Below are 24,067 nucleotides of genomic sequence, written 5' to 3' on the forward strand. Positions count from 1 at the left end.
CTATAATAGTTCTTTATAGTCTTTGAACATGAGTAATGATGAGCTGCCCCGTCGTGTGAACAGTCAAAGGTGAAAAATCTCATAAAGAAACTGTTAAAAGATACAACGGGATGTGCATTTAATTGATGTTCATTACTAAAAAACCTGTGCCGACGACTTCCTCACTCGGCGCCACGGCGAGTTTCCGTCGCCAGTCCCACACCTCTCTTCCCGAACCTGGATCCATACACCAAGTGAGTCTCCTCTGCAAAAAAAAAAGGAAAAAGATTGAAGGGCCTTAGGAAGCTGAGGCCGCTTACGGGATCTATCCCTCATCGACCGCTTTTCACCCCCAAAAAGGATTTATTCTTCGAGTGGACTGTTCTTCAAAGGTAACCCGGAGTGACACCAGCACAACTGGAAGCAGAAGTGGCCACAACAAACCCTTGCTATAGCGTGCAAATCTGCTCAAATTGATTAACCTCATTAATGTCCAAACCCAGAACCAAGTATACATACCTATTTAAGATGTTGAAACCACGTGACAATATGTTTGGCATTGAAGGCTTGGAAAATCACTTACCTACATTCGATAGAAAGGGCCTGAAATAGATCATTAATGCTTTGCCATTCATGAAGCTCTGTCTGTCTTCAGACAAATTGATGGAAGTCTGCTGTTCTCTATTCCCCAGAGGCATTCAGGGAAAGCATTTTGCATTGGAAAGTCGTGGTAATGAAAGAAACGTCCTACTGGCAATCTACAGAGCAACACAGGTCAGCTGGTAAGAGAAAGCATTGCAAACTTTACCAATACAGCCAAGGGTACAAACACTGTAGAGGTTACTAGTGACATCCATGACATTTCAGCTGAAATGTATACCATAATTCGCTAGATCATGACAGAACCCGCTGAATGCATGGAAACTAAAAGGAGGATAAAATCTTATGACAGAGTAGCACTCACAGTGAGCCAGAACATCATGTATGGATTCAAATCCAACCAACAGGTCAACTACAAACCAAGAAGAGAATTAGTAGCATTCAAGCCAACCCATGCATGAGATAACCAACAGGTACTAGGACTAGCTCTCACTATTTACCATAACATCTGAAAAAAATGTGCTGATGGATCTTCATAGTACACAAGATTACTGTCTTCCATATGACCATATGCTGGTAATTGAAACAGTTCTGTCCACTTCTGTTTTGCAAACAAACCGAGAGTTCCATTGTCTGAATGTACCACCATTCTTGAAGAATGGCACCTTTGTGTCCTTTGCAATAGATAACTGATTGGTGTCCCTTACGTAAGATTATTATGAACTCATCCTTGTGTTTGACACATAGAGGAATGATTTTTGGAAGAGTAAGTGCTACCAGAGATAAAAGAAAACAAGGAAAAGCACCAGTCCAATGTCAGGTCGGGGATGACACAAACATAAAACACATTCCAATGAGCAGGTTCCTTTCACATAAGATGAAAGCTGACCTGACCATCTATCTCGCTGCAAAGACTCCAGCATTCAACAGTACCCTACATTACACAAAATGGCCATTGTCTCTTCTCCTGGGCATACCACGAGCAACTAAGACTAGCTTTTTCAGGTTGACAATCAAGAAGAAGAAGACACTATACAGTATTTACCAGGTTCCTCTGGCATCACAACAAAGTCTGTCATGCACAGATGGTTTTATTCTACCAAACACAGATGTTTTCATTTTAGCCATAGCAAAATATGACCTCATACTGGAGAACAGGTCCCTTTCCGTGGTCTCTGGAGTTAAGGGGATAGAACCAATATGGAGAGCCATAGGGACAGAAAGAACAAAGGCCTTGTCAGCTCTGCATGCATTCACAGGTGCTGACAACACTGGGCGATTGTCTTATTTAGGCAAAGCAACCTGCCTGCAGGTCTAGGTGAAAGCAGGTAAAGATGTAAATCAGTTCTCTGCAGATGTTATCAACGGAAACAAAAGTGACCAAAAATATGTTGGCGACTCTGGCTAGTTTTGTCTGTGCATCCTACTCCCCGAAAGGCATTTACACCAATACCATTTCCAAACTGCAATGCCATCTCTTCTACAAACATATAGCAGAAAGTAACAAGCTACCTCCTACCCTTGGAGCTCAGAGAGTACATTTCATGAGAGTCCATATCTAAGCCAGAGTGTGGGACAGGGCAGCATTGTGTTAATATATGATACTTTAATTACTAGTGAAACTGGAATTCGCTAAAGGAAATGGACGAGTGCTGGCTCGTTTAGCATTTTTCTCTCCATGTTTAATGGGGGCATGGACATAATAACTTCTGTATCGGTCGATTAAGATGTCTTAGCTAATTTTTTCACCAACTCCACTTTTTTCATTTGGGAGACTGATGGTGACTTATTGTACATGTGCAGCATGCATTTGCTTTTGTCAGCTGTTGTTTTTGTATAACCAATTACTAGATTCCAAATATTTATGCACAAGTTCCCGGATGTTGGTCTACAATAGCCATTTTTTCCACCCTTCCCTTCAGTTTCAGCCTGATCACCATCACATAAATACATCTCCAAGATAGAAGTACAATCTATATCGAAATTTAGTGTAATTTCATCTAGTTGGCAATTGATTAGGATGAAAACGCTCGCCGTTTATTATATAGCTATTGTTGTTCATGTGAAAGTAAAATATAACCCTGAAATAATTACCCACTGGGCTTGTGAGCGCAACATAATATGAAGGCTACCGCTTGCCAGAACATAGAAGCAGCTCTCTCTCTCTCTCTCTCTCTCTCTCTAGTGATACAATGTTAATTCTGTGAGTACAACGAGCCACTGCAGAGCAAAAACCATTAGAAGTTAAAAAATAAATCGCTGAAAAAATTACTCGTGGGGCTTGGGAGCGCAGCTCAACGTGTAGGCTACTGCTTGCCAGAACATAGGAGCAGTGATGTAATGCTAATTTTGCGAGTGTAGCGAGCCACATTTAGCAAAAAAAAACTATAAGGATGTGAAGTGAATCATAGAAAATTATATTTTCATGCACTTACGTGAACCATTTATTTTTCCAACTGGATGTCTTGTGTTTATTTTGTGTTTCTAACAATTATTATTGCTACAAATCACTCTTTTCTCTTTTTTTCAAAAAAAAAAAAACCTTGGTTTCCCGCTGGGGTTTCCCATAAGTATCTTTATGGAAGGGGGTCCAAAAATTCAATAATGCGTGGGTTGCCCCGATAAGAATGGTCACAAATGCAAAAAAAAGAAAACGCTAGATAGAGAGTAAGAAAATACACTGTATGGTTGATGTATCTGGCTTTAAATTGATGTATCATATATTCATCCACTATTGTTCCTTAGATACCTTGGTTCAATGATGATTGTAGACGTGCTTAATTACCTCCGCCAGGAGGTTATGTTTTCGGTTCGGTTTGTTTGTTTGTTTGTTTGTTTGTTTGTTTCTCTGTTTGTCTGTCTGTCTGTGGACAACGTAGAGGCCACATTTCTACACGGAATCACTTCAAACTTGGCCAAGTAGTTCCCCAATGTGTATGGAAGAACTGATTAAATTTTGGTCAAGGTCACCCCAAGGTCAAGGTCACAGGGGTCACTGGTGTCACTATGACATAAGTGGCCATATCAAGAGACAGAAATAAAGCACTGACTTTTGCATAAGCCAACAGGGAAGTCCTAGTCCAGGCGCAACCCATGGGTGATGTTCAAATTTATAAAGGTCAAAGGTCAAGGTCATATTGGTGCATTATATCAATGTCATATTAAGTATCAGTGGCAAATGAACAAAGATCACTTGAAGGTCAAAAGTCAAGCAGGTCACTTGAAGGTCAAGGTCACGTGAAGGTCAAGGTCACCTGAAGGTCAAGGTCACGTGAAGGTCAAGTACATTTGAAGATCAAGGTCACTTGAAGCCAAGGTCATGTGAAGGTCAAGGTCACGTGAAGGTCAAGGTCACTTGAAGGTCACGTGAAGGTCAAGGTCATGTGAAGGTCGAAGTCACATCAATTCATGATTCTAGGACATATGGCGCTCTAGGTCACCTTGGCGGAGGTATGTCCTCTACGAGGACCATGTCCGCGTTCAGGACTTGCTCACTTGTTGTAGAAGCAGGAGGCCTATCATTTTTGGAAGGGTAACAGATCAGATTTGACCTGGAACAACTATACTCAGCTTCGAGCTTTTGCTCAGAGAGTCTATGCCTCAACTGAAAAGGAGTACAATTTAACCATAAAAGAAACCCTTTCTGGTACAACTCAGGAACATAAATGGTGGTCTACCCTTAAATCTGCACTCTTTGGTGTAGATGCAACAGTTCCTCCTTTACTTAAACCAGATGGCTCAGTCACTCACTGTCCAAAGGAAAAGGCAACCCTTTTGGCTGATATTTTTGACAGTAAACAGAGTAATGAAAAACTTGAACTTCCTCATTCCTGTTTTCCTGAGGCTAAATTAACTAGTTTAGCTTTTCGATCTCGTGAGATTAAATCTCTGTTGATGGACCTTGATGCTTATGGAGGTGTAGACCCAAATGGTATTTTTCCTTTGTTTTTCATAAAGACAGCAGGTTTCTTAGCTCCAAAGTTATCTGTTATTTTGCGCAAGTTAACAAGAAGAGGAGCTTTTAGCACTTGTTGGAGAATTGGTAATGTTACTCCTCTATGTAAATGTGTTTGTGGTAGCTCAAGTCCCACTGATTACCGCCCAATTTCCATAACTCCCATATTATCTAAAGTTTTTGAACGTCTTCTGGCAAAATGTCTTAATATGTTTGCTGAAGGTAATCATCTATTCCCTAGTTTGCAATTTGGTTTTCGTAAAGGCCTTGGAGCATGTGATGCCCTTCTTCAATCTCCAATGCTGTACAGAAATCCCTTGATTGTGGTCAGGAAATTCATATGATTGGCCTTGATTTTAGTGCTGCCTTTGACCGTGTTAATCATGAGGCCCTTGTTTTGAAACTCAAACAGTTGGGAGTCGGTGGGTCGTTTCTTAGCATTATTATTGATTTTTTAGGTAATAGATCTCAAAGAGTTGTTGTTGATGGGCACCATAGTGAGTATAGGAATGTGATATCCGGTGTTCCACAGGGTAGTGTTCTTGGCCCATTACTTTTCATACTATATACACATGACATGTGGTTTGGCCTAGAAAACAAGCTTGTTGCATATGGAGATGATGCTACTCTCTTTCCATCAATTCCATCCCCTGAATGTAGATCTGGGGTTGGTGAATCCCTTAATAGAGATTTAGCTAAAATTAGTGCATGGTGCAAATTATGGGGTATGAAGTTGAATCCTAACAAAACTCAAAGTATGATTGTAAGTAGGTCAAGGACGGTGGCTCCTCAACATCCGGATCTCAGTATTGATAATGTTTCTTTAAATTTATATGACTCTTTCAAAATTGTAGGTGTGATTCTCGACAGTAAATTTACTTTTGAGAAACACATTAGGTCTGTGTTTTCTTCAATTGCACAAAAAATTGGCTTATCGAGAAAGTCTTTTAAGATTTTCGGTGATCAATCTCTTCTGAAGAAGTGTTTTAATTCTTTCATTCGACCTTATTTTGAGTATTGTTCTCCTGTCTGGTGTTCAGCTGCTGATTCTCATCTTAATTTGTTGGACAGAAACTTACAGTCTATTGAATTTCTTATTCCTAATCTAGATATTAATCTTTTGGCACCGTCGTTCAATTAGTTCACTATGCATGTTGCATAAGATTTTTCATAACTCTGACCATCCTTTACATTCAGATCTCCTTGGACAATTCTATCCTGTTCGTAATACTAGGCAGGCAGTTAATTCTAATAGCCAGGCCTTCTCCATCATGAGGCCCAATACTACACAGTATTCTAGAAGTTTTATTCCAGCTGTTACCAAGTTGTGGAATGATCTTCCTAATCGGGTAGTTGAATCAGTAGAATTTCAAAAGTTCAAAGTTGGAGCAAATGCTTTTTTGTTGACCAGGCGGACATGAGTCTTTTTATAGTTTATATATGACATATTTGTTGTTGACGTTGTTAATAGTTTATATATGATATATCTCTTTTGACATTACTTTTTTTAGAATGATTTATTGTTAATTTGTTCTCTTCAGTTATTTATTTCCTTATTTCCTTTCCTCACTGGGCTATTTTTCCCTGTTGGAGCCCCTGGGCTTATAGCATCTTGCTTTTCCAATTAGGGTTGTAGCTTGGATAATAATAATAATAATAATAATAATAACTGCAACATATTGCGCAGCAAACAAATCGTGTCGACACGAGAATAGTTACAGATGGCTTCAAACTGTTGGAACCTAGATTTATGTCTACTGTAGGCTCCAGAGCCTTTAAATATGCGGCCCCGATACTATATAATAAGCTCCCACGAAACATTCGAATGATTGAAGACATTAAGGCTTTCAAGAGGAAACTGAAGACTTTCTTATTTCATGAGTCTTATGACACGAGAATAGTTACAGATGGCTTCAAACTGTTGGAACCTAGATATATGTCTACTTTAGGCTCCAGAGCCTTTAAATATGCGGCCCCGAGACTATATAATAAGCTCCCACGAAACATTCGAATGATTGAAGACATTAAGGCTTTCAAGAGGAAACTGAAGACTTTCTCATTTCATGAGTCTTCACAATGACGATTTATTAGTAAATGAACAATATGTGATATGAAACGTTAAATACTCTGAACGAACAAGGTAAAACGACAGTGGAGGTCCTGTAGAGAGTGGGGTTCCCCTGCTGCATGGGACCGGAAAAGCAGCCATCAAATTAAGTTAAAGATTAAACCCATTCTTTGTTACAAGGAGTTGGCGAGTTCTTAATGGGCATATACACAGTGGAATGTTCCTGTTTGATCACTTGTAAAATATTCAATAAAACGGAATATTAGAGTAAAATAAGGCTGTGGTTAAATTTATTTTATTTATTTTGACGCCAGTGAATATCTTGGCCATGTAAATGGTAGTTCAGTTTTCAAAATCATATTTCTATTTTTTTTTACAAGCTGACATATTGATAAAAACTTCTTTTTACGGCTGCTATTTTCTAAAATCCAAGATGGTGGAGCCCTTGGGCTTATAGCACCTTGCTTTTCCAACTAGGGTTATAGCTTGGCTTTTGATAATAATAATAATAATAATAATAATAATAATAATAATAATAATAATAATAATAATAATAATAATAATAATAATAATAATAATAATAATAATAATAATATCATGACAAATAAGAAACTTTGTTTTTCTGATTGCTTAAAGTTTCCAATTTTTCCTATTTTACTTTTGACACCCTCTGCAAAAATCAAGTGAAATTGACAGTTGAACCTGACAATTGGTAAAACCCTCTTATAAACAAGTGTTATTGAAGATTATCATGATATGAACTGTGGTAATGTTATGAAAACCCTTCTCTAAGTTTTAATCATTTCGTATTTCTAAGCTACTCTTAACTTGAGAACAATGAAGGCATGCACAAAAATAACATTTATTATTATTATTATTATTATTATTATTATTATTATTATTATTATTATTATTATTATTATTATTATTATTATTATTAGCTAAGCTACAACACTAGTTAGAAAAGCAGGATGTTTTAAGCTTAGGGGCTTCAACAAGGAAAAACAGCCGAGTGAGGAAAGAAAATACGGAAATAAACAATACGAGAAGTAATCAATATATAAAAATGAATATCTTAAGATCAGCAACAACGTTAAAACAGATTTGTCACATATATACAGCGAAGAAAGACTTATGTCAGTCTGTTTAACAGTAAAGCATTTACTGTAAATTTGAACTTTTTTAGTCCCATAAGTTCACTATTGAACAAAACTTTTAGAATACTGTTTTGCGCTAGAAAGATCATTCCAGAATCTGGTCACAGCTGGAATAAAACCTATATAATACTGTGCAGTATGGAGCCTTATGGTGGAGAAAGTATAATGTTAGAGTGCAAAAGTCAAATTCACATTAATGAAGCACTTCGGAAATAAGAAAGTTTGAAACTTCGTGAGATTCTCAATATTTTGTCCATATTCATTATTTTTATAATGCATTTATATTGATTCTATTTTACATAAGGCGTAGAATCTGTTAATTATTTTTTTAACCACATTGCGCTTCCCGTACTTCTATTTTTTGTTTGTTTACATGCTACAGCTGATTCTCGACTCTAGCCCGCAGGGTTGCCAGGTTGTCCTTTAAAGCCAAAAAACTTCAAATTTGGCCTTTTTAAGAAAATTAATTTTCCTTTAGCAAATCATAGAAAGAAATTTTGATTTAAATGTTATAATTTTGGCAACTTCCATCAGGACGACATGGCTATCTCGCACTAAAATAGATTTTTCCTACGTCAAAATCCCTCAATTTTGGCCAATCTTGGCCTTTTAAAGCGACACCTGATTAGAAGTTGACCTTTTTTCGCTTATAAAACCTGGCAACCCTGGCTGTAAGTTAGGAAACCAGGCAACGTGGTATGGTACATCACAGGTGCAGCTATTTGATTGTTTGGGAAGAAGTTTACCATATTTAAAATTTCAGACCAAATGTAGATTTGCTTAAATACGTAAAATCTATTTTCAAATTGATATAGGCTATAGCGGTAATGTGTTCGTCTCGCATTCTCATGGCAGCAGGTCGATCCCAGTTTGGGACCATGAGTTTAAGCTGTTTACTGGGGAGGCCACTGCTGTGGTTGGGCTGTTCAGATGCAAGTAATTTGAAGGGAAACTATATGGGTAGTTTGTAGTGCTACGGCCAAGCGTCCGAATTTGCTTATTATCGCTCCGACTGTTATCTTATACAGAATAAAAACATTTGGAAATGGTCTACGGATCTTAAATATGTTGTGTAAGGGGGGGTCCGGGGGGGGGGGCGCAGCTCCCCTGGGTAAGGACACGGCTTTTAGCATAGGTTAGGTGGGTTTTTTAAGTTAGCTTCTCCCGTCGTACTTGTAGGTAAGGAAACTGTTGTGTAAGGGGGGGGGGGTGGGTCTGGAGGGGCGAAGCCCTTCTGGGTAAGGATATGGCTTTTAGCATAGGTGAGGTGGGTTTTTTAAGTTAGCTTCTCCCGCCAAAATCGTTTTTAGATCGACGGCCAGTTCAGAATATTCCCGTTTTCTACGGGATCTGGCCGTCACCCTACAAAGGCTCCAATTATATTTTTAAAAGCTCAAAAAGTTTTAATCACTTGTTCTCACTAGGTGCCCCCCACCCCCCATTGCTGTAGGATAAATTAGGGTATGCATCGCTAAATATTTATTTGCGATGGAAGTAAAGTTAATTTTCAATGAAAATGAGGGGTTTATCATAGTTACGCGATTGGAAAAGCTTTCCTACTATGAAACACCTGATTCCACACCATTTTCTTAGAAAATTATACTTGTTTTCACCGCAAATAAATACTTAGTGAAATATATATATTTATATATCTGTATCCGTTGATAATGGGTGACCCCCAGTGGGAACCCGGGACAAATCGAGTTTTTCTTTATAAAACTCTTATTATTAATATTAAGAAAGCTTTTCCTTCCCTAAAGTATCATAATGCCATTTTAACTTTTAGTAAAAATCCATATATTAAAAAGAAGCCCTTACAAACCCACCACCTAATGTAAGGTTCTCTGGAGCCCTTTGTATATCAGCGGACAGTTCCTCAGAAGTTGATTAAAAATGGACATTAACTAACCTCAACTTTCCCCCCTTACCTAACCTAAAAGCCGTGTCCTTACCTACTTGCCTAATGGGGAGGCTAATGCCCCCTCCGATCCCCCTTAAACTGCCGTATTCTAAGTTAGACAATAATACATACAGGTGGCTGCTATCATGCATACACCCTGGTTCCCCACCTAACCTAATCCAGGATGCCATATCGGTAGAATTATAGAAATACACGGAAATACATTTCCAAGGGGAAAAACAATATTTACTACAGTTGATTATATGCTTTCAACTAATTTGACCTTTATTTCCACGTCAAATAAACCGTTTTCCCGCTATCCCTCCCCTTTCATGACGGACACAGATGGGAGCCTGAGACTTTGGGTGGGCAAACACAAAAAGAAACGGGATTAACACTCGAGATTTGTAAAAGGCCACAGAACCTAACAAACCCACCTAACAAACTCACCTAACCTAACCTAGTACTTCCCAGGTCACAGACCTAGCCCGGGGGTGGGGTAGGGGAAGCCCCCCAGACCCCCCTTTCCCAGATCACAGACTTATTATTATTATTATCAAATGCCAAGCTACAACCCTAGTTGGAAAAGCAGGATGCTATAAGCCCAGGGGCCCCAACAGGGAAAATAGCTCAGTGAGGAAAGGAAACAAGGAAAAATAAAACATTTTAAGAATAGTAACAACACTAAAATAAATATTTCCTATATAAACAATAAAAACTTCAACAAAACAAGAGAAAGAGAAACTAGATAGAACAGTGTGCCTGAGTGTACCCTCAAGCAAGAGAACTCTAACCCAAGACAGTGGAAGGCCATGGTACAGAGGCTATAGCACTACCCAAGACTAGAGAACAATGGTTTGATTTTGGAGTGTCCTTCTCCTAGAAGAGCTGCTCACCATAGCTAAAGAGTCTCTTCTACCCTTACCAAGAGGAAAGTAGCCACTGGACAATTACATTGCCGTAGTTAACCCCTTGGGTGAAGCAGAATTGTTTAGTAATCTCAGTGTTGTCAGGTGTATGAGGACAGAGGAGAATCTGTAAAGAATAGGCCAGACTATTCGGTGTCTGTGTAGGCAAAGGGAAAGAACCGTAACCAGAGAGAAGGATCCAATATGGTACTGTCTGGCCAGTCAAAGGACCCCCTAACTCTCTAGCGGTAGTATCTCAACGGGCGGCTGGTGCCCTGGCCAACCTACTTTCCAGGTCACGAACCTATCCAGGTCATAGACCTAGCCAGGGGGCTAAACCCCCTTACCCAGGTCACAAACTAAAAGTAAATCACAAATAATTCCTTACTTTATGATTGACACCAATGTCTGTTTGTCTTAGCTATCTTTGCACTAGAAAATGTGGTCTTCCCTTAAAGCTAACTTAGATTTGCACTTGGGATACTTTAAACTTTGAAGGATAACACAATGAGCTTTTAAAAATTATTCACTACACTAGGTGTTACACTAGGTGTACAATACCGTAAAACTCGCCATGAAACTTGGCTTAGCATCTAAATAGCCATAATAGCAGGCATTACAATTTGTTACGTTGGGTCCATAACGCACACGTAACACAGCTACAAAGAAACTGAGGAGTTATCCTAAGAAAACATTGTGCGTGTCGGAACTACTCACTTACCCAAATATGGCAAAGATCGTCACATGGTAGGGGAAGGAAGGAGGAGGAGGAGCTACGTACAAATGAAAGAACAGACGTAATTCCGTTGGTAGAAAGAAAATGGAAGGATGGCTAGTGTGCAGGAAGTATAAAGTTGTTATTGCGCAACAAGATATGTACAAACATACGAACCAGAGCAGATACGTGTGATTTGTAAAATGTAAATGGGTGAAATAAAAATTCCAGGGGAAGAGATGCCCATATTTTGAGAGATTTTTCGTGAATTAATGTGTTCCAGAGAATAATGTATAGAGAAGAAATGATTAGTTTTACCATTATTTATTGATTCGCCAGTAAATTTCCCCCACCCAAAACCCCCGGTTCTCAGTGGGTGACCCCCATTACTGTAGGATATTTTATGGTATACTGTATTAACTTTTATTTGTGATAGAAAAAAAGTTTTCTTCCTTAGTAGTCAAGCTTTTTCTGTGTTTTAAAATGACGATAGCGCCATATCCTTACTTACTTACCTAACATGGGGCTACACCCCTTCTAGACCATCATATTTTTACCCTAAGACTAATCTCAACCTTGTATTTGCCTTCTGACCAGCTTCACTCCTGGCAAGGTAACACAAAATCATAATTTGTTCCGTAACTGGAATAGAAACCTATGTTATTTATTAGGGGTGTTATTTTTGGTGAAGCTGAAAGGAAGAGCCATTAAGATTTAGCGAGGGTTAACTAACCATCCCGCTACTTAGCGGGGAATGAGGGGGTAGTTCGCTACCCCTCCCACTCGCCCAATTGTGATTGAGCTCACTTTGCTTTTGGCTTGGTTGGTGAACGGTCGTTGCCGCTCTTCATCTTCACCAAATATGTGGACTGCCGTTAATGTGTTTTATTTTTCAGCGTGTGTGTTGTCTTCTGCCAACCATGCATACCTGCCCTGTGGTACCTGCATGTCTGCCTAGCACACCGATCCTTACACCCTTTGTCCCTTCTGCTGAGGTCAACAGTGTGATCGTGATATCAAGTGTAGTGAGTGTTGGGAGTGGTCTGCCTCCCAGTGGGAAAGGTTTGGGCTATGGTAGAAGAAGTCTAAGCGGGTTTCTTCGCCTTAGAAGGTTTCTTCGAAGCAGAAAAAACCCAGAGCTGCTTCTTCTGCTTCCCGACCTTCCTACAGAGCTCCTGGTTGTTTGGTCTCTTTTTAGAGACCGTTGAGTAGTAGCGCAGGCCCTTCAACACCTGGTAAACCTCGGTGTTCGAGAGACGTTGTCGCTTCCCCTAGCGAAGCGGTCCCGCCTCTCTCCTCAGGGGAACCATGACTCTTTCTCCCTTATTACAGGTGTGGTCATCTTTGGGGACTACCCAGTCCGCCATCCACTGATAACCTGCTGCAACTTCTTCGCCGTAGTGCTAGTGAGCAGCCCTCGTCAACGTCAGAGGTGGATTCTCTTGCTTATGTCGACGCAAATGCCCCTTCGGACTCTTCTGCCGTTGCTGTAGACGGTGCTTCCCCCCTTGCCAAACATCCTTCGAGGGGGAAGCAAAGTCCTTTGTCCGTCTCTCCTGAAAGTGTTTCTTCCTCCTTTGGGAGTTCACATATTGAGACTTCTCTTCGAAGGACTGCTGCTGCTAAATGTCAGCTTGCTGATCCACCAGCCCCCAGAGGGCGTCATCGTTCTCGTCGTGCTCGCCCTCCTCTTCGTCTTAAATGTGCGCCTTCACCTTCGGTGAATAGGCTCCTCTGTGGCTCTTCAGCTTCGTCAACGCTGCCTTCCTCTGCAGAGGAGCCTCCTCGTCCTTCGTCTTCTGGTCCTTGACTTTCACCTGCTCCTGGACCATCTTCTGACTATGCTGCCGCTAGTCCTCGGACCTCGGCCTTGGACTCCTGTGGATCGTGTGCTATCCCCAACAGTGGATGTTCGTCCTTCCAAAAGCACATCCGTGTTACAGTTCTTCAAACGTGCCGATCTTCTGCTTCTCGCCTTCCTCCTGACTAGCTGTCTCCGTTCCTGACTCTAGTTCTGCACCTGCCGGCTCGCCATGTGACCACACGTCACTCACCTGTGCGTTATCCTGCTACGTGCCATCCTCGCGCTTGCTCGTTGCTGATGCTTCATCATCAGCCATCGTGTCGTTCGCCAGCGCCCCAGTCCCTTCGCAACGCTCTCCTGCCCGTCAGCATGTGCACGCCATTTAAATATCTCCCTGATTGTGCTCCAGCTGCACGCCAGCGTGCACCAGTGCTCACGTACATGCCAGTTCTCATCAGTCCGTCAGCGCTCACCAGGGTGCCATCGCTCTCCAGTGCACCAGTGTTCTCCAGCATGGCAGTGCTCCCCAGCACGTCCATGCTCTCCAGCGCATCAGCAGTTGCCAGCTCTAAAGTACGCCAACACTCACCAGCGTGCCAGCGCTCTCCTGCGCGCAAGTGCTTTCCAGCGCTTCAGCTCTCGCCAGCACTTGCCATCGTGCAAACAGGCTTCTCTTCTGCTAGTGCAGAGTAGACGTCATCGACAGGCAGGACCAGACTCTCCGACTTCAAGGAAGTCACGCCATCGAGAGGACAAGAAGGAACGGAAAGGTAAGTGTTCACCCTCCAGAATGGTCGCATCCAACAGGTCTCCGTCGTCCCATTCCCCTCCCCACAAACGCATTACAGCGCGACCGCTAGGGAATTAGAGAAAGGGCACCTCAGGGGAGTTCAAGATTACGAAGATTCTGACTTTAAAGGCGGACCCACAGTGTCACCCACCTCTGAAAGACTCCTCAGAGGGAACCTTCGGTCCCCTTCCCTTCGAGGTGGCAAGGTTTCCCTCGATTGCAGTCTAATGCTGTACTAGGTAAACCTGGGTCAATGACTAAGCCAGTAGTCGAACTTACCACCCTCCTAAGAGTGAGTCATCCGTATAAATAACGACAGGTTTGTTAGTATGGGAACAAATGACAAATTCGGAGATAATTTGTAATTTTCCCTAATACAAACCTGTAGTAATTTATACTGTATAAATTTGCCCGCCATCACCTGTCTCCCAGTAAGTCCTGCCGGCAATAAAAAAGTGACGGGGTTCACTGAACTGTGAGTAGATATAGGTGGCAGGGTAGCCCCCATCCACTCATTACCTACCCACTATTAGTGGTTAGGTAGGATTGCCACCTCGCACTTTAAATCTAATGGCTACCTTCCAGCTCCACTGAAAGCATATTCCACATAGATAACTACAAGTTTGTATTAGTTAGGGAAAAATACAAATTATCTCTGAATTCGTCATATTCACATTCCTGTGGGGAAAGTTGAGCCAGGTAGAATTTTTTTTTTTTGTAGGGACTCCCTCCCACTTACGGATGTTTCCTGTTAAAAAATTATATTTTTTCTATTAGGACGTAGTCTCAAATTTTAATTTGATTTATATTTGTACTTCCTACACAAGCCTGAGGCCTTCAGCTTCAAGTTACAACTCCGGCCTGTCCCCTTAAGTCCTTCCTAGGTCGTAACTACTGTACTGAACTGCGTTAGATTTTTAATGGCCATTCCCGCTCTTCTGAAATCTTACTGCTATTAAAGGGCTTGGGTTTGTATAGTTAGGAAAAATACAAATTACTTGAAAAATTTTGATTCTGTACAACAATTGTATCTTAGAATGGAGAAGAGTGTCTTGGCTATGAAATTAAATATGTTAATAATATGAATTTATTTTCATATCTTTGCAGGTGGAGTATGGATTTAAAAGGAGCGCAGGAGGCATTCCTGGCAGTGCTTCAGCAAATTCCGCAGCCTGAAACGCGAAAAGCTTTCCTAGCGTGGGTAGATGATACATTCATTAGAGGAGGTATGAGACTTTTTGTATCTTGTTTAATGCACTTTTGTTCCGAATGATACAAACCAACGCTATTTATAGGGGTATCGCTGTTGGTGAAGCTGAAAGGACGAGTCATTAGAATTTAGCGAGGGTTAACTACCCATCCCGCTAGTTAGGGGGGGTTGAAGGAGGGTAGCTATAGTCCATTTCTTTTAGCGATGCATATTTGCACCGACTAGCAGCGGTGCCCTTTTAGCTCGGAAAAGTTTCCGGATCGCTGATTGGTTGGAATTATCTCGTCCAACCAATCAGCGATCCGGAAACTTTTCCAAGCTAAAAGGGCACCGCTGCCAGTCTGTGCAAATAAGCATCGCTAAAAGAAATGGACTATAGGTACTCCTCTTACCCTCACACCTTTGATTGTGCTTCACTTTGCTTTTGGCTCAGATGGAGAGTGGTTGTTGCCGCTCTTCCTCCTCGCCCTCCTGGCATTAATCTTTGCTTTTTTAACTTGAACATATATATGAAAACAATGTTTTTATAAGTTTGTTGTAGGTTTTCTTTTCAGTGTATGTGCTGTGTGTGTGATAGAGTAGTGTGGAAGATTCTCAAGGATGGAGAACCTTGCCTTCCAATCTTTCTTCCTAGGACTTCGGTCATCCCGTTGGCGGATGGCCTTCTGTGCAACCCGGCAGCCGTCGCCGCAGGGAAATCGTCATCGTTTGGATGCTCCTCTATTCGGCTGTGATCGTTGCCTTCCCCTCTACGTGTTCTTAGAAGGAATCTGCTGGGGGAAGGGAGTGCGGCTCTTTCGGAGCTTACCTTCGGTCTTGCTCTTTCTGAAGGTCATTGCTGCTCATTCGTGGGCGGTCGGCAGAATTCTCCAAGGGGGTATAACCTTTCCCGTTCGTGGTTTAGGTTGCACATCTGAATACTTATCTTCATTTATTAAGTAAAATTATAACTGTTGGGATTTAACTTTTCAGCTTCATCTCCGCAGGGAACACCTTTCCCTGCGAAGGGTTTGTGGTTCCCTCTAGTAGTTATTTTTGTTAATGGGATTATTTAATTGTAATTCTTGTTTTGTTACAGATTTTTACGCTGCCTCTCTCCTTCTCCCATCTAGGTTGGCCGAGGAAGGGAGTGCGCAGTCCTTAATTTGTGTCTGTTCTCTCATTGGACACCTTTCCCGTTACATGATTTGTTTTATTTTTCCTCGGTTAGTGTTGCCGTTCTTCTTCATTCTGCTCTGATAGCTGACTTAGAAGAGCAGTGTCTTTTGTTGCGGAGGAATCTGCTGTCACTGGGCCATCACTTTCCTGTCTCCTGATCAACACGCTAATATTGAGGAACTAGCTCTGACTATATTTTCTCAGGTAATGCTCGATGCACACCTTTAACGTGAACAAGGTTTGTTGATGTGAAGCATAGACCGCTGCCTGTAGATCTGTCTCCAGGGATTGGATTTCTTTTCCTTCTGAGGGAGACTCCCCAGGTTTGGGCTCTGTTTCTTCCTTCCAAGGGAAAACTTCCCTTCATCATCTATCTCTCCTGCGAGGGATCCCCTTTCTAGTGAAGGGTCTCTCAGAAAGACTTCTCTTCGGAGGCCTGGTGACGGTCAGCTTCCTGAACCATCGGTTGCTGTTCGACGCCTGCTCTGTCTAGGGAATCGCTCATCCGTCACTCAACGAACCAATTTTCCCAAACCATCGCGTTGCTCACCTGTGTGAATCACTTCAACGTGAATCATCTCTCATTGGTCAGCCTTCACACCCAGCTACGCGTGAGTCACCTACTCGAGGATCGTCGATTCATCGACCTGCCTCTCGTCTAGCAGCAACGATCAATCCCGTGTTATCGCGGTATCGCTCGTCAATGCAGGGACATCCTTCCTCTTATCGATCATCGAGTCATCGGTCGTCACGTCAGCAATCACCAACATGTCCGTCCTCCGCTTCGCCTTCAGGGTACTCCTGCTCTCTCAGCCAAGAGACGTCTCGACCTTCGTCTCCGTCTCCGACCTCGTCTTAGCATTCTCCTCCACTCCAGGCTTTTGCCCAATGCTCACCTGCTCACCAGTCTCACCATCGTCCGGCAGAGCGTGAATCGCCGACGCTTCCATCAGCTTGTGAATCGCCTCTGCATTCTACCTTTTCGAAGGAACCTGCCCAGCCTGTCTCTTGGTTCCCGACCGCTTCCGTCATTGGCTTTTCCTCAACAAACTTTGGTTCGTTCATCACCTGCAAGAGATTGTTCTTGATCTCCTCCAGAGAATGTGTCACCTCATGAGGGTCACATTTCTCCACCGGAGCTTCCAGCAGCAGTTCATCAGCAGCGTTCTCCTTCTCGTCAGGCATTTGCTCGATGTTCACCTGCTTGTCAGGTTTACCGTTGACCTACAACGCGAGAATTGCCCACCGTCCCATCTGCTCGTAGATTGCTTAGCCATCGCGTACAGCTGAGGAATGGTTCAACCTCGTAAATCTCATGCTACGTGAGAATCGCTTGCTGTTCAACAACCGCCTGCTCTTCCGTCTTCCTCTCAGAAATCGCCTCCTACGAGTGAACCGCTTGCGGCTCGAGAATCACCTGCTGTTCCAGCTGGTCGGACCTGCGTACTCATCAGCGTCGGGAGCATCGATCTCTTACCCGTCTGCGTGTGAATCGTCCAGTGATTCGTGACTCATCGACCCACCGCCCATCCTCTCATTCGGCGGTATCGATTGACCCCGCGATTTCACAGCAGCGCTTGTCGACGCTTCGCTTAAACACTCTCCTACTTGACACCAGTGTTCAGTTGTTGCTCGGAGCATGTTCAATCTAACGCGTCGCTCTCCTTTGGAATGCAATCGCTCACCAGTGTGTGAATCACTTGGCTTTCACGTCCAGCGATTCGTGAATCGCCTCCTCGAGTCGTCGACATACCGCCCTGCCTCTCGCTCAGCGGTATCGATCGACCCCGCGTTTTTCGCGGCATTGCTCATCAATGCTGACTCTCTCCCTTTCAGCAATCGTCGTTTCACTAGGCTTCACGTCAGCGATGACCAACGCGTTTAGAGCAGGAGGTTTCTCGATGTTCCCCAATGCATTAGCAGCTGTCACTCACGCAGTATACGATTGCTAAGGCTAGTATACAGTATATCCTCATGGAAGCGAGGATCGCCAACTGCTGCCACCAAAGGCGGTGGTTGTAGCCGCTAGAAAAGGTCAGGTGGTCAATGATCGTTCATCATCCCCCCATTCCCCTTCCCGCAAACGCATAACAGCACAACCGGCGGGGAAGGACGAAGGGGGCAAGTTTTCAGGTGTTTAGAATCCTGAAACTGCAGAAGAACCCTTCGACCTCTATCCCTCGGGGGAACTATCGGATAGTGCTTTGATGAGTAAGCATCCATGGTTCAGCTCCATGGTCAGAGCTGTGACACAGACCTTCGTCCTGATAGTCTCTTCGCGGCCGGCAGAAGCCCCCGAGGTTTCCTTTGGGACTTCCTCCGTTTCGACTGATCCAGGACGATGGACCACGACTGCTTCTCCCCTGAAGAGGAAGAGGGGAACTCTGGACAAGCTTCCATCATCAAGAGTCAAACTAGCTCCAGTCAGGGCTCCAAGGGTAGTGGATCCCCCTGGGGATCCATCATTGCCTCTTCCCACCAATGTCTCACCCGCCGACTCGAGAGGGAAGAGTCAGTTTTGGACTCTCCCATCCTGTCACCTATGGAAAGACTCCGGAAAGAGAACATCGTTTTACCTTCATTTCCCAGTCCTGTCCTTGCCAAGAAGGTCGCTACATCTAAACTTTCTGTCTTGGAATCTCTCTTTTCCTCCAAAAATTGAATCAAAGGATGCCAAGACAGTATCATAGTCCTCTTCCAAGACTCACAGACACTCGGAGCGCTCAGGAGCCGAGCCAGCTTTCCTGTTAACGATCATGAGGGCTTTAACAACGGGTTACCAGACCCAGGGACGGCCCCGCAAGAAGGCAAATCTTAGGCACCCAAAGCCTCCGAAGTCCAGTTCAGCTATACCCTGGTCCTGGAGTTGAGGGCTGCTTGAAGTAAGATCGCCTCTCAGCTTGCAGACTACTTTGTGTCATACGTCAGGCTCGTTCGCTAAACTTCTCCCACCAGAGAAGGTACCATAAGTTCTGGAGGAGGAAGTCCAACCAGGACTCCCTCCTTCATAGAGCCTTGACATAGCGGCCCTACAGACCTCCAGCCCCTCCAGAGAGAAGATGGCAGTGAAAGGAGAGGTGGTGCTTAAAAAGCCCTCTCCTTAGGTGATCCCCCCTGCCTGTCCACCAGTGGAGGGATACCTACAAAGCTGCTGGTTCAGGTGGATGCAGCTTGAGCCAATCCTTGGACGGGATCCGTGATTCGTTAAGGGTATTGCTTCCCGTTCAACTCGTCTCTCCCTCCACTGATCAAGTATCCAGTACAGTACATTTTAGCTCCTTTGCGATGGGGTCTGCAAAGGGGCAGGCCCTTTGGGCTGAAGTCCAGACCATATTGGAGAAGGGCCCTCTCCAGGAGGTCCTCGACGGGTCCCCAGCCTTCTTCAGTCGATTTTTTTTCTTGTGAAAAAGGCGACTGGAGGCTGAAGACCAATTATTGGCCTCTTGGCTCTGAACAAGTTTGTCGAACAGACTTTGTTCAGCATGGAGACGGTAGACACGGTCAGTCAAGCGATAAGGCCACAGGACTTCATGGGTACAAGAGATCTAAAGGACACATACTTCCAGATCCCAGTCCTTCTGTTGTCGAGGAAGTATCTAAGATTCAACATTGACGACAAAATATACTAGTTTAGCGTGCTGTGCTTCGGCCTTTCCACAGCACCTCAGGTTTTCACAAGAGTGTTCGGCCAGGTGTCATCCTGAGACCACAAGCTCGGCATTCGTCTCCTTCGTCGCCTGGATGACTAGCCGATCCTATGCAGACTCGGTGGCAACCCTTTTTAAGCACTGAGACAGAATTCAGAGGCTTTGCTAAGATCGGGTGATCATGGTAAACCTCGAGAAGTCATTCCTGCTTCCCACTCAAAGACTGGTATACTTGGGCATGACATTAGATTCCAAACTACATGAGCCTTCCCATCGGACAACAGGATACCAAGGCTGAGGAAGGTCACGAGATCTGTTCTCAGAGGGTTTAGATCTCCCAGCCCAGAACGGGCTATGTCTCCTCAGACACTTATCGTCCTTGGCCCGTTTAGTTCCCAACAGCCGCCTCAGGATTCAATCTCTCCAGTGGCGCCTGGAGTCCAATTGGAATCAGGCCTTCGATTCCCCGGACTCTCTGATCCCTATAGGACCAGAAGAAAGGACGAACCTCAGATGGTGGTTGGCAGACGAGAATCTCCTGAAGGGCATCGATCTTCTCTTCCTCCCACCCGCTTTGTTGCGGTTTTCGGACACATCAAAAGAAGGGGGTAGGGTCCCACGTGCTGCACCACTCGGCCTCAGTCCTTTGGATAGAGTTCAAAAAGTACCTTCATATAAATCTCCTAGAGATGATGTCTGTAAATCTAGCCCTTCAAGAGTTTCACCAGTTCCTGACAGGTCACTCGGTGGTGGTACTTTTTTCGCAGCCCTTTCCCATCTAGTAGTAGAGATACTGAGATGGGCGGAAGTTCACTTGGGCTGACTATCAGCTCGCTTCATTCCCGGCAAGAGGAATGTGCTTGCCGACAATCTGATCAAGAAGAGGATCATAGCATCACGCAGAATGGTACTCTGACCTCCTGCTGCTCCTACGGAGCTGCCAAGAGAACATTCTCCACGACACAATCTACTCGGACAACCACGTGTCAACATTTACCACCAGGCAGTAGCTTCGCTACACCTTCACGTCTGGAGACTATCCAACATCTCCTCACTCAGAGAGGTTTTTCGCAACATGTCGTGAAAGGGATATCTGGATCGCTGCGAAAGTCATCAGCTTCACTCTACAAGGCGAAGTGGAACGTCCTTTGTGGTTGGTGCCGTGGAAGGGGTCTCAATCCACTCAACACCACTATTCCAGCAATAGTAGAATTCCTCGTGTATTGAGGGAAGGAATGCGTCTTTCGGTTTCAGCGGTTAAAGGCTATCGTTCAACCTTGAGTCTCGCCTTTAAATTGAAAGGAATGGGGATTTCCTCATCTTTAAAATTTCCCTCCCCATACGAAGTTATGAACTTACCTGTCCTCAGTCAGAAATGAGGCCTCCCCTATGGAACATGGTTTCAGTTCTTTAGTCGCTAGGAGGATCCCTGTACGAACCATTACGACAGGCAACAGATTGCCTTTAACCTGGAAGACGGTGTTCCTGCTTGCCATGGCCTCAGCCAAACGATTTAGCGAACTTCATGGTCTTTCATTTCATGAAGCCCATTCAAGACGATGGGGAGAGGCAAGCTTCAGCTTCGTCCCTGAGTTTGTTGCCAAGACTCGGAATCCAGGGTTTCGGATCCTAGATTCGACTGCTTTCGGATAATGAGTCTCCTCTCTGTAACTGACGACCCAAATCATCTGTTACTATGCCCAGTAAGATGTGTGAGGCGCTACCTCAAGAGAACAGCAGCAGCTAGCCCCAGAGCACCCTCACAGATCATCAGCACGGGCAGAAACAAAAGAAGGATCACGAAAAACACAATGTCCGCATGGATTTGCAGGGTCATTGACCTTGCTTTGAATCCCGATCCTCCTCCAGCACTTCGTCCCAAAGCCCATGATGCCAGGGGCGTAGCTATGTCTCTGGCCTTCAAGAAGAACTACACTGTGATGCAGGTATTGCAAGTGAGCGTGTGGAAACACCAAACTACGTTCACCGCCCAATACCTGCAAGACGTGACACACAGGAACCTCGATACATTTTCTATCGGTCCTGTGGTGGCTGCACAACAGCAGGTTTAATACCTCAAGCTCCTTATTGGACAAGTAGCGGAAGGCTGAGGGCATTGGTTACCCAGGTTATAGTTTGAGTGAATGAAAAGGAAGGTCTGGCTCTTTTTCTTTCTTCATCCTCCCTTATCTTGGGGAAATCAGCATCCTGGGTCCTCTGCTCAAGCTGACCTCAAACCTCTGCAGGTAAACCATTGCTCCCCTTGTGTAACCTAGTATTGTCCCAATACTGTTGCCTCCCCATACCCAGGCGAGGTGGTATTGGGGATGTCTCAGTCTCCTCGGTTATTCTCTCCAAGATTCAGAATGACCTTTACCCAGACAGTCACCTTGCTAGTTTCTCATCATACACAGCTTGCGTAGGCTGCAGGCCATGCTTAGCAGGTTTAGCGAGAACTTAGGGTCTCTTTACTTGTGCACTATCTCACACAATAGGGAGTACCCCGGGTAAGGCCAAAAAGCCAGATTGGCAGGGACGGCTACCCTCCTACTGGGTGAGTCACCCCTATAAATAGCATTGGTTTGTATTCCAGTTATGGAACAAATGACAGATATGGAGGTAATTTGTATTTTTCCTAACTATACAAATTTTGGCTATTTATACATACTTGCCCGCCAACCCTGTCCCCCGTAGAAGTCCTACCTCCAAGCAAAGTTAAGCACAATCACAGGTGTGTGGGTGAGAGGGGTAGCAAGCTACACCGCCCCCCCGCCCCCCCACTAACTAGCGTGATGGATAATTAACCTTTGCTAAATTCTAATGCTCATAATACCCCTATAAATAGCTATGGTTTGTATTGTTAGGAAAAATACAAATTACCTCTGAATTTGTCATTTTAAGGTACATTGTACGATTGTATTACAGTTCGTTCCAACACAAATGCTAACCATTGTCCTAGACATAGGAGAACAATAACAGCAAAGCAATGAATGTGGCAATTAAAAACTTATAATGAGGTTAATGGACAGACAGTTATCTGCCAATAGTGGGGAGGCAACCCCCTCCCCAGGTGGCTCACAGACAACTCACCAAGTTATCAGCTGTCAGTGGGAACGGACGTTCTCTCTGGCTGGAAATATTGTAGACTTTCTAATTTTTACTTGTTCCATAACTAAAATTCAAACCAACGCTATTTGTAAGTGTATTTCTTTTGGCGAAGCTGAAAGACGAGCCATTACACTTTTAGCGAGGGTTAACCCCCCACTCGGTAGTTAGAGGGGGGTTAGTAACTACCCCTCTCACTCACACACCTGGGCTGTGAACCTCACTTTAATTTTGGTTCGGGAAGAGAGGCATTGTCTCTCTCCTCACTTAATTTTTCTTAATCTTCTGTGTTCATTTATATATATGAAAACTCTTTTTAATGTTTTTATATATGAAGCTTTTTTTTTTACAGTAAATGTTGCTGTTTGTGTGACAGCATAGTGCGGCAGGCTCTCAAGGATGGGGAACCTTTGCTTACTATCTCCTCCTTGAATGACGGACAACCCGTAGGCTGGGGCCTACCTAAATGACTCGGTCGCTGGCGCAAGGGAGTCGTCATCGTTTTGATACTCTTCCATTCGGATGTTAATGTCAACCCCCCATGTATTCTTAGAGGGAGTCTGCTTGCGTCCTTCTAAGGGCTTGACTTCGGTCTTGCTCTTTCTCATTGACAACGCAAGTGGGCGGCTGCCAGATCCTCTGTGAGGGAACACCATCCCATTCGCAGGTTAGGGTGCAATTCCAAATAGTTTTCTTCATTAATTAAGTTGAAATAATTACTTTGTAAATTAGCTTTTCAGCTTCGATGCCACTCTCCTTCATGGGATGTTGGTCCCACGGCCATTCTCGCCAGTGGAGGGTGCGCATGACCTTTTAGCTTGTCCGCTCCCCCTCGGGGAACCCCCCTCCAGCCGTAGGGTTGAGTGGTTCTCCCGAGTAGTTTGTTTTGTCAACTGAATTCTTTACAGTCAGTCGCCGACTTACGACATATGCTACTTATGACTGTTCGACTTTACAACAATATTTTTCACTGTGATGACGTCACAGGAATGTCTGAAATAGTACACTAATAGGAAAAATTTTCCTTGGAAATAATCTATTTTCTTTTATAAAATTGAACTGTTTTATCTT

The 24,067-nt window shown here is 43.8% G+C and overlaps 1 protein-coding gene across 3 annotated transcripts in view; it reads left to right on the forward strand.

Moving 5' to 3' along the window:
• Positions 1–8,381: 8,381 nt before the first annotated feature.
• Positions 8,382–24,067, forward strand: part of LOC137635934 (uncharacterized) — a 98,980-nt gene continuing 83,294 nt past the window's right edge. For 2 of the 3 annotated variants that reach the window (XM_068368382.1, XM_068368383.1), the window contains exons 1-2: positions 8,382–8,471; positions 14,984–15,102. In XM_068368382.1, coding sequence (XP_068224483.1) covers positions 8,458–8,471; positions 14,984–15,102 — 133 coding nt within the window. In that variant the 5' untranslated portion in view covers positions 8,382–8,457. Of the gene's footprint in view, positions 8,472–14,977; positions 15,103–24,067 lie in introns of those variants that run through there. The other variant, XM_068368384.1, reaches the window with a different exon arrangement.

The sequence above is a fragment of the Palaemon carinicauda genome, unplaced genomic scaffold, assembly GCF_036898095.1.
Source record: "Palaemon carinicauda isolate YSFRI2023 unplaced genomic scaffold, ASM3689809v2 scaffold2, whole genome shotgun sequence".
NCBI lineage: Eukaryota > Metazoa > Arthropoda > Malacostraca > Decapoda > Palaemonidae > Palaemon > Palaemon carinicauda.